The sequence below is a fragment of the Vespula pensylvanica genome, chromosome 23 (genome assembly GCF_014466175.1).
Source record: "Vespula pensylvanica isolate Volc-1 chromosome 23, ASM1446617v1, whole genome shotgun sequence".
Taxonomy (NCBI): Eukaryota; Metazoa; Arthropoda; class Insecta; order Hymenoptera; family Vespidae; genus Vespula; species Vespula pensylvanica.
This window is the reverse complement of record NC_057707.1, coordinates 1,204,070-1,221,877: the sequence shown is the minus strand read 5'-3', so window position 1 is coordinate 1,221,877 and position 17,808 is coordinate 1,204,070. Positions and strand designations below refer to the sequence as shown.

The following is a 17,808-nucleotide window of genomic DNA, read 5'->3' as shown; positions in this document are numbered from 1 at the left end:
TCTCTCTCTCTCTCTCTCTCTCTCTCTCTCTCTCTCTCTTTCTTTCTTTCTCTGCATCAGTATATACCAATACCAATATAACTACTCTGTGTATCTCAACCATACACTCCTTCCAATACACCAACGTTAACCCAGACTCTACTACGATTTTACCGGGTTCCTACGCCACTCCACTCTATCTATCTGTCTGTCTCTCTCTCTTTGCAGCAAACCCTGCGGAACCACCACCCCATCCGCAACTCTAATCCTCCCTTGGTAGTACGTCGACCCACACAAACCTCACCCCCTCCCATTTATCTCTCCTCCTTTCCCTCATCACCGTTTCTCCCTCCCAACATGCCTCGACGGCATCAATGAAAATGACGTCACGGCAAAAAGCCCACGTTTAATTATCTACGCTACGATTCGCTGGAGAAAGAGAGAGAGAGAGAGAGAAAGAGAGAAGGAAAGAGAGAAGAGGCGGTGGGAGGGATCGAAAGGGGTCTTTAGAAACTGTTCGTTACTGCGACAAACAACTACGACCAATGGACACTAGGATCATCATTGACGAGGATTCACAATGGAATTTCACAAAAAGATAGAGAATTTCTTTTGTGTCCTAAAAGATCTCTTTTCATCTTTCTTTCTCTTTTTTTCTTTTTCTTTTTTTCTTTTTTTTTTTTCTTTTATTTTCAAGTAGCAAGAAGTCACGAATTATTGTATCCCCTAAGGTCTCCAGCAGAGACACAACGCCCAATTTTCTTTCTTATTATCGAATCTTACTTCCTGGAATTTGGCCAATTGATTTCTTATCTCTCTCTTTCTCTCTTTTAAGATGTCTTTACCAGACTAAAGAAGTATATTACCTAGAGAAATCTATTGCAAAGAAACACAGACTTTGATTTGAACGACTTATATATCTTTTTCTGATGTTTTAGCTTAAAGGATGTTAGCTTCCTGAGTTGAGATTTTATATATGTTCGATTATATTATTACTATTATAAAAGACTGTACTTACTAAAGTCGATGAGAAGTCGACCATAGCCTTGTCTCTGATATGGTGGTAACGTCAGGATACAGGAGACGTTGTAGTTCAGGAAAGAATTCTTTTCCTGGAATATAAATAAAAAGGAACAATATGAATGTGAACCTTTTTAAAAATTGCATATCAGAAGGGAAAAAGAAGTACGGAAATGTAGAGGATTAATATTTGAGGGAGTTGTTGCGAATCAGTCATGCTTTACAAATTTAACACACGTCCTTCAAACATCCTCTCTAATTCGTCCCTGAGATATAGTAGAGATCTATTTTGGGTATTCCCTTTCTTCGAGATCATTGTACTCTCTCTCTCTCTTTCTCTCTCTCTATTTCTGCATTAAAATATTAAACGTTCTAACTTCTAATACGTATAATTAAAATTAAGTATAACGATAATGATGATGACGATGATGATGATGATTATTATTATTATTATTATTATTATTATTATTATTATTATTATTATTATTATTATTATTAAAAATTATTTTGTCTTATGATAGATGATCACTCGTACTTTGACAACCTGATAGATCGACCACGTCGAGACAAAAGTAATATCAAGCCATCTTGACTTATAATATCGAATTTATTCTAATTTAAGTGGTACTCCTCGTCCTCCTTTCTAATTGAATCCCTTTTGCACGAGAGATACTCCTAAAGAATTTCATTTACAGGATAACCGATCGTTTCTCTTCTTCTATATCGGATCTTTTCCTTCTCTTCTCTTCTTCTTCTTTTTCTTCTTCTTCCTTTTATTAATTGTCCTTTTGATTAAAATATCAATTAATTTCTCTAACGAATGAAATAAAAATTCTTTTCAATGTTCAAGCAATCAATAATTGGAACATGTATGTATATGTATATAACATTTATATACATTTTCATTTCTTTATAGATTATATTTTCATTTCTTTAAAAGTCCTATTTATCGAATACACTCATATCGCACCCTTTTTTCTTCTTATCCCGTGACATGATCGTACAATTGCAATAGAATGCAATTCTACAATCGACACTGTGTATCTTTGTCCACCTTAACACAAAGGAAAATCTCTGAGCATTCTTCTTCGTAAAAGAGGAGAGTAGCTTAATCTTCTATCCTGTATTACGAGCAATGCCCTAGAGTTCATTCATTTTGAGCAACACTCATTTTTTGTCAATTATTCCATTAGATCATTTATACGAGCTAATTATCGAAGATAACGAAATAGAAAATATTATGGAGGATGTAAAGGAAGACATTTAAATTTCAAAGACGATAATCATTAAAAAAGAAAAAAGAAAATAAATAAATAAATAAATGAAATTGTTAATATTCCTCCATATTTTTTTTTACGTTCCATGATGAAAAGACAGGTTTCTACTTTATCAACGATAACGAGATAACCTAAAACCTATTAAAAATATGAAATAATTTACTAAGAAATACTCGTAACGTATCTTAGATCCTAACAATTGTTTCTGTATTATTTACACGAAAAATAATTCTAGAAAAAAATATTAGAAAGAAAGAAATTAATAGATCGGGTGATTGAAATTACGTTTGAACTTATTGAAACGATCTAAAATTGTTGATTAAATGTTCGATTAATAGTTGAGAAGAGAAAATGCTGTGCTAAAGTAAGTCGTGTTTTATTTAAGACACCCGGTATTACCGGGCATAGCAGCCAAGCTGTTGCTAACCGCCGAGTGAGGCAACAACGATCCGAAGGACACAACCTGAAGAGACCGCGCGTGCGTGCGAGTAAGCGAGCGAGTTGCTAAAAGGAGACGAAGAGGAAGAAGGAAGAAAGGATGCGAAGAGGTCAGAAAGAGAGAGAGAGAGAGAGAGAGAGAGAGAGAGAGAGAGAGAGAGAGAGAGAGAGAGAGGGAGAAGGAGAGAGAAAGAGAGAGAGAGTGCAGCATAAGGCCCCTCTTGGTTGGTCATTCGAAGAGCCGTTTTGACCGGGACCAAAGGATCGGTTAACACTCCACAATCTACTGAAAGCCTAACAGCACTATTCTTTATTAAATGACTATACCAAAGTTTCTTTGATTTCGATCACATTCGTTTCTATTCATAGCTATTCGTTGCTATTCATAGCCAATCATCAGTTGAGTTCTATCAATTGTAATAATAATTATTCATGAAGTCAGGCTATAAATTTCATACTTCAAATTATCTTGTCTTTGATAAAACGAGTAAATAGATTGAAAAATTTATGTAAAGAGAAGAGAGAGAGAGAGGGGGGGGGGGAAGAAAACATGACGATAAATATTGACGATGAAAAAGGAAGAAAAGGAAAAGATCTAAATTTTCGTTGGTTTTCGTAGGATTTGAAGTGGAACCGTATGAAGGCTAAATAAGGGGAACCACGTCAGAGTGGAGTTTTAGGAGGGGCAGCAACTCTCTTAGAGTTCCGTGGAGGAGAGTGGCAAACAAAGAGACACGAGGAGGGTAAGAGGTGAACAGAAGAGAGAAAGAGAGAGAGAGAGAGAAAATCTGGGGCCCGCGACGGCCTTGGACCGGTAGTCTTCAGAGACTCAGGGCCGTCTCGTCATCCCTACCACCAACACTTGCGGCAAACGTTTCTCGCGAAAGGAGGCATCACCCGTTTTATCCCCACCTCTGCATTCCCTGATGCATCTCTTTTGCTGTGTTCATTTAATACGAAACAATCGGCACGATGCGCCGAAACTGTTATCGTTCGAAGTTAATCAAATGACCGTACAATTACACAGACACACATACACAAAAGTGTGCGCGCGTATGAACTAATTTATAGTAAAAATTGATTCAGTTTTTTCTTTATTTTTATATTATGTAAAATTGGAGTTAAATCAGATAGAAATGAGAAATATGAATGTAATATATTTTCTTTTTTACGATTATTCCACAGGGTATATGTAGTACGAAGTAAAAATCTGTTTCATCGGTCACAAGAAACGTGATATAAAAAGTCACCCCTTAACGATATTAAATATGGCCGTCATTAAAACTAACAAGTGTTGAAGCGATTAGTAAAATATTGTTTGTTCGATTGTTTCTAAGATATTGGAGAAGAAGTAAAAAAGGAATAAGAAAGATTGAATAGAGTGTCGTAGGAAAGTCTCTCGAAGACATCGAGGCGGAGGTCAAAGCTTATTTCATAGATATAGTTCCGTGGAATCGATACGAGCCCTTCTTCGCTCCTTTCATCTCCGAAACGCAGCAAGCTGGCGCATAGAGTAACGATCGTGTAGCTTTCATAGTGTTTTAACACTCCATATATCTACGTTGTTTTAAATTAATCTGAAGAATATCACTGACGAATTAGATACATAATCTCAATGTTTTCAGAATCAAATATTGATAATTCTAATCGAAAGTTAACCTTATAAAAGGAATTTCAGTGGAAAGCATATTGGATAAATTCGAAGGATGTAATATCGATGTTTAGAATCAGATCAATTCATAATTCTAATCGAAATTTAGCCTTATAAAAAGAATTTTATTGAAAATAACGAGAACTCATTTCAATGAAATCTTTAATAAACTTTCATGCTCATCCACAACCCAGATTATCTCGGATATTACTCTAAATATATCCTCTATAACAGAATGAGAATCTCGCGATGAAACATTTGCCGTTCCACAGATAATTCGTCATTACGTAAATAAGCTACGATTTCATTATTAATCATCCGACACTTTCGCATCGTTTCTTTCGTATTAATGGACAGCTGGTCATAATAATAATAACAATAATAATAATGATAATAATAATAATAATAATAATACAATGACGATGAGTCAGCCATTACTTTCAGAACTTAAATTTCAATCGATCGCGATATACAAATACATATGTAGGTAGAAAAATATGCGAGAGAATTATTTAATTGCGAGAGAATTTATCAATTTAACGAGGAATACGAGACATAACCACAAAGGATAACTCGAATAATAAACTCGTTTTATCTTTTAAATGATCCTAAAGTAGACTCTACAAAAGTTATTGGAAAGTATTCCAGTATTATGAGATAACACAGACTACATTATTATAATAGCGATAAGTTCTCATCGATACGATTTCTCTGCATTTGCAAGAAAGACAAGATGGAGGAAGCGAAAGAAAAAGGGAGGGAGGGAGGGAGAGAGAGAGAGAGAGAGAGAGAGAGAGAGAGAGAGAGAGAGAGAGAGAGAGAGAAAGAGAGAAAGAGAAGGAGTTAGAGAAAAAAAGAAAGAAAGAAAGATCGGTCATCGGTCGGGAATGCAGAAAGAAAGCATTCAACGTGACCGCGTACAGGCGTCGATCGTAAAAGGTTTCCAATCGGTCAGTATCCTTTTCTGTGTATCACAGTGCCATAAAGTGGCTGTAAGTGAGCGCACACGTGCGACGATAGGAAGGCATTGGAACGCAGCCTGGCATCCATTGTATATCCCTCTCTCGCTCACTCTTTCCTTCTCGGTGCGTTCATAAACACGTCTCGCACGAGTGAGGTGGAATGAGAAGAAGGAAGAGGAGGAGGAGAAGGAGGAGGAGGAGAAGGAAGGAGGAGGAGGGCAGAACGAAAGAGAGGGAGGAGCGTTAGCCTCCCTGTGCGTAGGTGAACGAACGTCTACTCGGCTGTAAGAATAAGACGAGCACAATGAAAAACGCAAGAGAGAAAGAGAGAGATGATTGGCGAGAGTCTGAACGATCGATTATTTCACTTCATGCGAATAAAATGTCATCCATGGAGAAGAAGATGCTGTTGCATCTACTGAAAATGACAATGCTTCGTATTTATATCTTTATCTTATTCTTTTTGTAATGTAGTTTTATATTATCGATTAGAGTGAAATTCTATTTATCTAATCTCTCCGTGGACCAATAAGATATACGTAATTTTGACAAGTTTTTTTCAATTCTTAGAATATTAGAAATAAAAAATAAAGAGAGAAAAAAAAACAAAGAAATAAGACAAGAAATTACAAATCGTTTGTCTTAATCATCAAGTTAAACTTTTCGCTACGACATCTTTCATAGCCAAAGTCAAACTTTTGGCGACGAAGAAACCAATGGAGGATAGTCACGTTGTGAAGGAGACTTAAGGTTTCGCGGCTCCTTGCGCGTCGGTCACTTCTATATTTAGATGCACCGTGTTTCCTCCTCGTCGTCGTCGTCCTCCTCCTCCTCCACAACTTTCTTTATGCCCAACAAAGCGTTCCTCTTAACATACGGGGTGTTGCTGCCGAAAGAGATGCGTTTCTTATCTCACCCACAACATCCTTCCTCTTTCTTTTCTTTTCTTAATTTATTTTCATTTTTATCCTCTTTCCGAAAAAAAAAAACAAAAAAACAAAAAAAAAACCAAAAAAGAACAAAAATAAAATAAACTAAAATAAAAAAATAACAAAAATAACAAAAATTAAAAAAAAAAAAAGAAGAAACAAAAAGAAAAGACAATCAAAGACAAGATATATTGAATGAAATCAATCGATACGATACGATATGGTCTATCCTCGAATATTAAGATATCGCTAAGTAGAAAATTAAAGGTGTTTTCTTTGAGGAAGAAAGAGGAAACGGTGAAGGGTGGGGAAAGGAAGAAAGGATGAAAGCCCTTTCCTAAGGGAAAGACGTGTATTCGGTGGGATTTGGTCGTGCGAACGGGACTGTCTGGCATCGATCGAACCCTGGTCCGTCGGCAAGAGGTGGCGGAGGAGGAGGAGGAGGAGGAGGAGGAGGAGGAGGAGGAGGAGGAGGAGGAGGAGGAGGAGGAGGAAGAGGAAGAGGAGGATAAGGGGGTTGAGGGAAAGAGGAGAAAACGTAGAGTAGGTGCACGAGGGGAGGGGAAGTTCGAAGGAGGTGGAAAGAGAGAGAGAGAGAGAGAGAGAGAAAGAGAGGGATGGTCGGGACGAGCCTACCCCAACCTCTTCTCGACGAAGCTCTCGCGCGGCTGCGTATCGTATCGACGACCTCTACTACTCTACTCGACTCTCGTCGTGCCACTCTACGTCATCCCACTCCTTTTTCGCACAACCTAACCCTCCCCAGCTCTTCCATCCATCCCTCCCGTTTACCCCAATGTATTTTTCGAAGGAAGGAAAATCATCTGGCTTTCTTTTTCCCTTAATCTCAAATTTCTTTTTTTAAAGATTTAAAAGAATTTTTTCGGCAACGTTAGTTTTGTCTTCTTTTTAGGAATATACCAAGTTTGTCTAATTTTTTCTTTTCTCTCTCTTTCGTTTACTACGAAGAAGAAATTCATGAGATTTCTTTTACTTTTCGGAGTAAGAATTTAGAAGCATCTTTTCCTAATATCGAATATATCTTGGAAATTTATCCAATTTTGTGGAGATATTAAAAAAAAAAAAAAAAGAAAAGAAAGAGAGAGAGAGAGAGAGAGAGAGAGAGAGAGAGAGAGAGAGAGAAGAGAACAAGGAAAAAGAAAAGATCAACGATTTCGATTGATAAGGTGTAAGAGGTAGAGGAGGAAGAAGAAAATTCACGAGTCACGTTTCAGACGCTGACCGTCTGTCGTTCCTTCCCTCTTCCAACTCGAAATACCCGAAGTCTCTTTTTCTCTCTCAATCCTGTATCCGTCTGGTACACCTTCCTTCCCTTTTCTCGTCCCTCCCTTCCTCCCAATGCCTCTTCGTCTCCTATCTTCGTACAGTATCCGCCCAATCCTCTCATCTCTCTCTCTCCCTCCCTCCCTCTCTCTCTCTCTCTCTTTCTCTCTCTCTACTATAAACGCTGCCAGAGACCCGTCTGTCCATTTATTATATTATGTACGTCGGACTCGTCCTCTTTTCGGACACTTCACGGTCCAAGCTTCTATCTTTCTCTTTCTCTTTAGTTTCGAAGGGCGGCGCAGGTATTCTCCCTTAATCTCATCCCTCTTTGAACGCCTCTTTCTCTTCTATCTTCTATCTTCTGTCTTCTTCCTTCTCCTGAATGTAGAAAAGCTTTCGCACTCACACAGACCTTCCTGTCCTTATGCATTATTCAGGATATATATACCATGGAAGCGTTTGTGACGGGCTAACTGCCGTATCGCCGGAAGTTAGGCAAATGAACCTTCAAACGTTGGATCATCGCGTTTCCCTGGAAACGGCGTCGAACGATTTCCTCTTTTCCACACTCCTCGGACATTCTTCTTTATCGACGTATGGTATATGCCGATTTTTTTCCTTCGGCTCAATTACCTCTCCCACCTCCATAAATCTTTCTCCACACGATCGTTTTCTTAATAAATCCTTCTTTTTCTTTCTCTCTATTAATTACGATCGATTCGATCAACTTACTTAACTCGATCTCTATTGGAAATGAATCGTTTAATAGAATATCATGGAATCGCTGAAGCGAGCAATGTTGTAGTAGTAGTTTTGTTGTCTCAGTCACTTTTCGACAAGAGTCTCTTACACCTCAGACACAACACCTTTTTTCTTTTTGTTCCTTTTTTTTTTCTTTTCTTTTCTTTTCTTCTTCTTTCTTTAGATCCTGTCTGGGATACCTGTAAGAAGAGACGAAGTCGTCTCGTTTACGCGGAACCTGCCTTCACACACCAATGTGGAACCTTCCTCCTCTTCCTTCTCCTCATCCACCTTCTCTTCCTTCTTCTCCTCCCTTTCTTCTTCTCCAACATTCTTTACTGAGACCTCCAAGAATCCGTTTGTCTTGGGCTATAGTCTGATTTTAATTGGACTCATTAAAACTCCGTACGAATCGAATGTAATTATAGTAGAATGGTTAATTGAAAAGATAAGACCCCGGTTGAAGATCATCCAGTGTATGTTCGTTTTTTATACTCTTTTTGCAAAACGATACAACGAAATAAAAAAGAGAGAGAAGGTGCAAGGATTTCAGGACCAGGACAGGTCGTTCCATCCAAGTCCTGCGAATGTTGGACTTGGCGGCCCCGAAAACCGGTTTTAAGTCTTGCCTCTGTCACGTGACGTTGGGTTTCTCCTTTTCGGGAGAGTGTCCAAAGAAGCATTGCATTTTGAATATGCCATGTGCATCTCATTATCATTATTATCATTATTATTATTACTATTACTATTACTGTTACTATTACTATTATTAATTATTATTATTAATTAGTATTATTAATTATGCATTATTAAATATTAATTATTTATTATTATTATTATTATTATTATTAATATTATTGTTATTGTTGTTATTATTATTATTATTATGATCATCATCATCATTATATTTTTTTTTTTCATCTTCAACTTTGTCTGATATCGATGGTAAAAGTTAAATAAAACTAGAAAAGATTTATTCTTTTATTTCCTTATTATCCTTTTCACTCTCAGATACACTGAACAATTATTCCTTTAGTTTAATGTTCTTATTAATTAATTGTATTTTTGAAATTATACAATATCACGTTAACATATGTATTTCAATATCAATGTTAATCAAAATTATGTATGTAGATGACAAGTGATTTAATTAATATTTCTGTAATAATGATCTCGCGCCATCTATTTTCTTTTTATGTGAGTATTATCATTGATCGATAAAGTCACATATTTTTTTTTAACGTTACCATCTACATTGATGATCAAAATTATAGATATTAAATAAATATTGTAGATAAGAAAAAGAAATGTATTGTACATGCAAAAAAGCATTAGACATATTTTTTATAAAAATAATTCACCGTTTTATATTAAACTTAATCATTTTGTAAAAATTTGATTCAATTTGACAGAAATTTGTGTATATATTGTATGAAATAAAACAAAATGAATGTGATAATTAGGATAAACCTAATCGTTTAAAATGTTCATCATATGTGTATGTGTGTATGTGTGTGGTGTGGTGTAATGTGTGTATGACAGAAGAGCCATCAATGGATCATATTATTCGCAGTTAAGCGATCACGCTTCCTCAAGGTTAACGCCCACGTCACGAAAGGTCGACGCCTAGATTGCTCAGGGTCAACGCCCGGAGCAGTCGAGGTCAACGCCCTGATAATTCAAGGTCAACGCTCCTATTGCTCTCGAGGTCGCTACTGCGAAGTAATACGCGGGAAAACCATGAAAGAGGAGACTCGTATTACCAATCGTAAAAATGATGTGTTCCGAGTGAATCACGTATTTTTATTTTTTTTTAATCTCTTTCTCTTTCTTTCTTTCTTTTTTTTTTTTTTTATAAATATATATCGCCCATGAAACCTATGATTATTCTCTATTTAAATTTTTTTTTTTATTCTATTTTCTTTTCTTTCAAGCAAATATAAATTTCATGTGAAATAATAATAATAATAATAATAATAATAATAATAATAATAATAATAATAATAATAATAATAATAATAATAATAATAAAGAAAAAATAAAAATAAGAAATAAAAATAAAATAAAGTTAAGTTCTTGCAAATATCAATCGAATAGGGCGTGTCCAAGATTTTCTTAAGGGGCTTTAGATCTAACAAATAAATGTTTTATATTTTTTATCAATAATCATCTATAAAATTATCTAATTTTCAACATAAACATTCGTACACAAATGTATATCTATTTTTTAATTATAACATTAACAATTAATATCCAAGAAATAATATTTATAAATTTCACCTTTTATATATATATTATTAATATTATATTATTATTGTTATAATATTAATTAGACATAGAAAAAAATTATGAAAAATATATCCCAATTCGATTGATTTGAATTATGTATAGATTGAAATTTAAAAAATAATTTTTCTAAATAAAATTGCATTATTAAAACTAAAGAAAAATAAATTAATAAATAAAAAGAAAAGAAAAAGATTTTGGACTAATTACAGTAGAATTATATTGACTGTTAAGGAAGAGTAAACCTGAACAATCATAAAGGGTGTGCCCTTCTCTATCTATCTCTTTTTCTCTCTTTCGACCCTTCTCTACCTCTTTTGAACGGTCTACGCGCGCGAACTTGAGCGTAAATTCGTTTCCGGCTACGGACGGGGCTTACCGGATTTCGAGCGTTTCTGAAAACTGACACACACACATACACACACACAGACATTGTGTTTGCAGACGAATAAATCTGAGAAGTGACGATGAACTGCTATTATATATTTACAAACCTTACAAAGTCTGCCGTTTTTATTCTTATTTATAAATAAATTCATTAATTAGACGATCAATAAATTTAATCCTTTCTTTTTAATTTTATGTACTTAATATTTAAGATAAGTAGCATTTACAATTAATGAAGATACTAATCGAATAGTTATAGATATTCTTTTTAGGTATCATAATTTATCCTTGTGAAAAGTAGAAACATATTGTATTAAAGTAATATTTAAAGAGAACGAAGAGATTGCCATTAAAATGAATATCAATAAAACTCTAATACTGACGGTATAATATTAGTCTAATATTAAGATTAATAAGACATTAATACCGACACTAATACAAATTTAATATTAACATGATAATAACACTATACATAACTAATATAATTACATCAGAGAGTGTAAAAGATATAAGATTATTAGAAAAGTTTGAATGAACTAGAAGAAGAGTAGTAAGAAAAAAAAAAGAAAAAAAAGAGAAAAAAAAGAAAAAAAACTGTGTCATCGAATTTTTTTAAGCAATCCAGCAGTAGTAATTGTGGGTGATAATAGTAGCAACAGTAATAATAGTAATAATAATAGTAGTAGCAGCAGCAGTAGTAGCAACAATAGTAGTAGTAACAATAATAGTATAGTAATAGTAGTAGTAGTAGAGGAAATAATAACGAGTCCGACGTCGCACTGCCGCAAAGGTTGACGACCCGACACGAGGCGACGCCCTCTCGCCCCTAACTCCTTCCCTAGACTCCCTCCGTCAGAGCATGGCCCTTCGGCATCCCCGTTGCAGTCGACGCAACCACCCCTCTTCTACTTCCAACATCGCCGCCGGGCTGATAGCGTACGCTACGTACGCTAGCCACGGCCACCACCCCCACTGATACACCCCCTTCCCTCACTTTACCTATCCCAGCCGTCGCTACTGCTACCACCACCATCTCCACCACTACCATCACTACCAGCTTCACCAGCAACCACCACCATCACCCCGACCGACTGTCTGGCCAGGGTCGGGGTCGTTGAACGTCTATAAAGATTTTGACTTGGCGTTGCTACTGCTACTGCTACTACTGCTACTGCTAGTGCTTCTGGTGCTTCTGGTGCTGCTGATGTTACTACTATTACTACTATTACTATTACTATTACTACTAGTACTAGTACTAGTACTAGTACTAGTAGTAATAGTACTAGTACTACTTCAATAAATTTTGCTACTGCTGCCACCTTTACCTCTGCAGAAAGTGTAAGAACCTACGAAGAGGTACGCCCTTTTATACAGGGTGTACCATTGAACATTAGATTTCTAAAGAAAAAGAAAAAGAAATTAGATCCATCGATCCGATTCTTTTTCTCATGATGATTTATGAGATTAAATTTATAGAAGAGATATATAAGATAATTTTCTTATATGCGACAAAATGTTTTTCTTTTGGAATATATAGAGATTTGGAATCATTGGAGAAGTGTCTGTGATTCATCAGGAATAGTATTATATCGAAGAGAATCGTATTGATTCCGAAATGTAAAACTTCATCAACCCTTCCCAGCTATGGTAGGTCGCGAGCCCAGTCGGGGTCAAAGGTCGATGAACGTCTGCAAAGATTTCGACCCTACACCCTCGATATATGTGTACATATGTATGTATGTGTGTGTATATGTGTATACACACATCGTTTAGGGTGGAAAACCACCCTTACAGATTTTTCATTGGACTAGTACGTTTAAGTAGTCAAATACGAATATTATCAGACATTAATGTCAATTGAAAGAAAAATAGATAGTATATTGTTGCTTGATTAAATTCATTTTACATTACATTGTTTATAAGCACTTTGTGTATATCCAAATGAAAGTAATAAAAATCCGATTTTTTATGGCGTACTCAAAGAAAACAATTTCCTACACGCAAACTCAATGATCGTAGAAATGTACATGTAATGTAATTTAATAAACTTTATTAATTTTACGATCAAAATGAAAATGCAAAGGGGTTCATTGAACTCGACATTGAATTCATTGATCAATAATAAGAAAAATATAATTTTTTTATATGATTATAAAAATAAAATGAAAAGAAATTTAGGAGCATTTAAGAAATATGTTTTGTATATATTGTTCGAGTAAATTCGTGTCTTATCTCGATTAGAATGATGATACAATTTTATTCGATCCACGTTTGAGAAAATAGATTAGAAACCCGCCAAGTGTACCTTTAAGGGTGGTAGAAAATTCCGGAACGTCTGGGGATGGAAGAGAAAGAGAAAGAGAAAGAAAGAGAGAGAGAGAGTGAGAGAGAGAGAGAGAGAGAGAGAGAGAAAGAGGGCGTTTTCTCAGGGTCAAAGGTCATTCAAGATTTATACAGACTTTAACTTTGAATTTCGAAAAGGAAATCAAAGATTCATGTGAATATCCTATTTATCAAATATTCTATCAATAAGATTGTTTGTATGTTTAACTATTAATAATGATTCCTATTAATCGTTTCATTAAATAAATGTGAAAATTCCTATTTTGCATATCTATGAAGTGTATGATGTGTTTAATTAATTCTTGAAGTGTAAAATACTAAGTAAAAATAAATAGACTGTTTGTGACTTACCTTACTGAAATAACCAACTGTATGACATCCTTCAGAATCACCTATAGTCATCACGTAGAAGAGGAATGGTTCCACGTCATAGTAAAGAGTTTTGTGATCCAAAAAGAACTTTGCTAGGAGGCACAAATTTTGGCAATATTGTTTGTAACGTTTACCATCCACTTCCCAGACACCAATTTTATCTTTTCTGGAATTAAAAGAAAACAAAAAAAAAAAAAAAGAAAGAAAAATATGTTTCAAATATATTATTGCAAAATAAAAAAATGTATTTTATTATATTATGATCAATTAGTTTATTTATACTGACCTGTATACCTCATGTCCAGGTGGATGTCTCCACAAACATTTTTCTCGATGTCTTCTTAATACCTGACGACTTTTAGCGTATCTTAAACAATATTCGCAAAGATAAAGTTTAGGAGCACGACTAAATTCTTCTGGATATGGACTTTGATACCAAACTTCCATTTCCCATTTTCCCATTTCAACGCATCGCGTGCCACCACTGTTTCTACCTTCTCCATCATAATCCAATTCTTTTAACTCTTTTTCCTATAATTGATAAGTTTAAAGAAATAGGTTTTAATAGGATCAAAGATTGTAGGTATAGTATATAATAGATATTACTCACTATTTTTTCACTGGCAATTGCTTGAGCTTCCATAAATAATTTCAGATCATAATCCGAAGTTAGATTAGTTAAACGCGGTTGTCTGTCCTTTTCATTTCCAGGAAGATCGTTACCACTGTCACTTCCATTATCTTCCCCGGTATGAGGCTTCCATTTGTTTCTCATTTCTTTAACTTTAAGTTGATAATTACGTTGCTCGTTTGTCTGATGTCCTCCTTTAGGTGATTTTTTAGCAAGATTAGCTATCGACTTCTTTCGTTCTTCTTCCCTTTTCTTCCTTTCTTTATAAAATTCTCTGCAATTATTATAAATATAAAATATATAATACATTGCATGATGTGTATATTACAATATGAAGAAATGAAAGATTTATGTTTCTTACATGCAATTTTGTGGCGTAGTATTGTGATATAAAGGACAAGCTTCCAATGTAAAATGCGTTTCCAGTTTCCCAGAAAGATGACCTCTGGAATCGCAACATGCTGCCAATGGACATTCTCTTTCCTTTGTAGTACGTGTACGATTGTATGAGTTTTGTCCAGTTCTATTAGCAACTGTATTAGATCCAGCACTGCTCTGCGTGGTTCTATTCGCTGTGGATGATGAATGTCTAGCGCCTTGACTAGGACCAGCACGCTTAACTGGCGACTTGCTCGTACTTCTCTTGCTTTCAGCTACTCCCGACAAATCACACCGGATCAGTGGAATTTGCAGGATACGTTTACGCTCTACCGTTTCCGTACCTGAGAACCATACTGCCGCCATAAGCAAAAAGACTGTATCTGCATCTTAGGACACCTTGGACATGCTAGTTTTCAATACAAAAGATCTCTCCCATAGATCAGTAGAATCCTACGAGCTGTTTATATATGTCCAATTCATCCATCCATCCATAACCGCAAATACTGCTTTTTTGTGTTAAGGGGGCAGCATAGAGTCCTATATATTCACTCCCTGCATAAAGTATATCTACCCTTCTCTTTCTCAAAACTATTCATGCTTTTACAAAATAATCTACCCCTTCTATGTATTCTTCAATCAATTTAGATAATAATTTAAGGAACATGCTCTTAAAGATTGATAGGGAAAAGCCCAAAATATTCTTTAGTACTTAATTAATCGATAAGAAAGTTAATAAACAAACCATTATAATAGAATTAAAATTAATATATACAAAATTTAACTAAAATTAGAAAGTAATCGTCAGTTATGTGGTAATGCACTATAATAAATAATATATCTACCTGTATCCGATTCGGAGTCACTAGCAGCTTTCGCCTGCAGTTGTAATAGTTTGCTTCCTTTGCGAGTTTGCAACTTTCGTTTGCCTTTAACCGTTCCTTTAGAAGAACTTACTTCTGTATTATCATCCATTTCCTTATCGCTGCCTGATGCATCTCCATCATCTTCACTTTTTACCCTACCTGCATGTAAAAATATATATATATATACATATATAAATTTAAAATATTTAGTAATTAAATTATACGAATCACAGTATATACCTTGTTTCTTTGTACATTTCAAAGGTTTAACTGGTGCTACTGTGGCTGATGGCCTTTTCGGTTGTGCATTTGTAGTAACATTTTGTGTAACAGGTGGTGGAACATCCTTCTTTTTAGGTTGAGATTGTGGACTAGTAACGCTTTCTGATGAATCAGAATCGCTACTGCTATCTGTTGAACCAGAAGAACCTGATCCACCCGAACAGCTCTTTGAACTAGCCGAACTATCAGATTTTTGAATTTGCGGAGTTTTAGTAACTAGTGCTGTGATCAGAGAAAAATCTATTTGAAAATTTGTATCTTTAAATAAAATAACAGAAAAGTTAAATATAAATACTAATAACTTACCAGGTCTTGATGGTATGGTAGGTTTTATTTTGGGATCAGCAGGTTTTATTTTAGGTGGAGCCTTTGTACATTTTACGGTATTGTTCGCTGCTTTTATCGTATTTACTTTTGGTGGGGAAGCATTGTCACTTTCGCTACTATTTTCAGGACTAAATATACTCTTCTTTTTTAATTTCTTTTGTACCGGTTCCGATGTCATTTTCGTAGATTTATCTGCTACTTTCGTATTTGTTGCTACAGGACCTATATTTAATCAAATAAAACTGTTTAATTTTTTATTGTATAATATATTAATCAATAAGATATATAAAATCTTCAAGGTTATATAATCTTACCTGAAAGTTTGGCCTGTTTATTACTTGGCTTTACAGCTGGAATATTTTTATGTTGCGTAACATTAGATACTGGTTTAGTTGGCGGTTTTTGAACTTTAACTACAGGTGCTACAGTAGCAGTAGCTTTAGGTTTGGCAGGTAGTTTCCTTTTCACAGATTTCAACTTATTAGGTGATTCTTCAGATTCCGAGGAATAAACTACTGGTCTAGATTTAGGTTGTACTTTTTCTTTGTTTTTATTTTCTGCCGTAGTAGTAGGAGTTGGCTCAGTTTTAGATTTGACATGTCTTGCGGCTGGAAACGGTACCTTCTTTTTAGATCTTTCCGAATCAGATGCTTTTTGACTATTAACAGAACTGCTGGAGTTTTCTGAATCAGATGAACTAGATTCACTGCCAGAACTTGAAGAACTACTAGATGAAGAGCCAGAGCTCGATGATGAAGTAGATTCCGAACTAGTAGTCTGTGTTGATAGAAAACAAAATTATGTACAACTTAAATAATTGTTATAAATCATAAAATATTAAATACTATTTACATTCTATTTGTTTTTTATCGTTCAAGAATATTAACAACCAGTATTAACTATGAAAAAAGGAATAGGAATAGTATCGTACAAAAAATAACATAATTTGGTAAACATAAAAACTTACTTTGCGTTTTGGAGTCATTTCTACGATGCTATCTTTCTAATGAATTCGAAAAATCATTAAATATCATTTCTCTCATGAATGCTACGAGTACACATTCATGAAAATGATTTATATTTTCAATATTATTTCGCGCAAAATAACAGTATTATCGTTACATATACATAGAAGATACTTTACATTAACCATATATTATTTGAATCATAGTGATGCTACTCTACTGTGTATTTTCTTCTATATAGAGAAATGGTTCATTCTTCATTTTCTTTTAGTCATATATATGAAACATTTAAAAATAAACATTTTAATATATCAAACATTATTTTATTAATTTATTATTTTATTCTTATTCTGTATATATATATATATAAATTTCCATTTAAAAAAATATTATATTTGAATAGTACACATTGTACAGCCATTTTTATTTTGAAATTTCCTCGAAAAAATACTAGAGGCACTGTATGCACAATATTCATTTCTTAGATTATGATATATTCTCTATCTATATTCATAGAAATGTAATAAAATATTTTGACAATTTGTCAAAATAAAAAGTTTTTAGAAATAATTATCTTTTAATTAGTTTTTAACTTATTTTTTTATTATACCAAAGAAATGAAGAAAGTCAATATAATAATAAAGTATAGTTTATTATAGTGTATAGTTAAAAATAGTATACAAATAT

General features: G+C 34.4%; 1 protein-coding gene across 9 annotated transcripts in view; it reads right to left on the bottom strand.

Annotated features, from left to right (window-relative positions):
* LOC122636830 (histone acetyltransferase KAT7) overlaps window positions 1–17,300 on the bottom strand; it is a 27,167-nt gene extending 9,867 nt beyond the window's left edge. For 6 of the 9 annotated variants that reach the window (XR_006329078.1, XR_006329079.1, XR_006329076.1 and 3 more), the window contains exons 1-10: window positions 17,124–17,300; window positions 16,471–16,933; window positions 16,136–16,378; window positions 15,788–16,051; window positions 15,527–15,706; window positions 14,665–15,037; window positions 14,283–14,577; window positions 13,959–14,203; window positions 13,652–13,838; window positions 998–1,091 (exon numbers count right to left, since the gene is read on the bottom strand). Coding sequence is in view for 5 of the 9 variants with exons in the window: in XM_043828451.1 (XP_043684386.1) it covers window positions 998–1,091; window positions 13,652–13,838; window positions 13,959–14,203; window positions 14,283–14,577; window positions 14,665–15,037; window positions 15,527–15,706; window positions 15,788–16,051; window positions 16,136–16,378; window positions 16,471–16,933; window positions 17,124–17,141 (2,362 nt within the window). In the remaining 4 variants the exon portion in view is untranslated. Of the gene's footprint in view, window positions 1–997; window positions 1,092–6,180; window positions 6,214–13,651; window positions 13,839–13,958; window positions 14,204–14,282; window positions 14,578–14,664; window positions 15,038–15,526; window positions 15,707–15,787; window positions 16,052–16,135; window positions 16,379–16,470; window positions 16,934–17,123 lie in introns of those variants that run through there. The other 3 variants (XM_043828453.1, XM_043828455.1, XM_043828456.1) reach the window with 3 other exon arrangements.
* Between the last annotated feature and the right edge of the window lie 508 nt (window positions 17,301–17,808).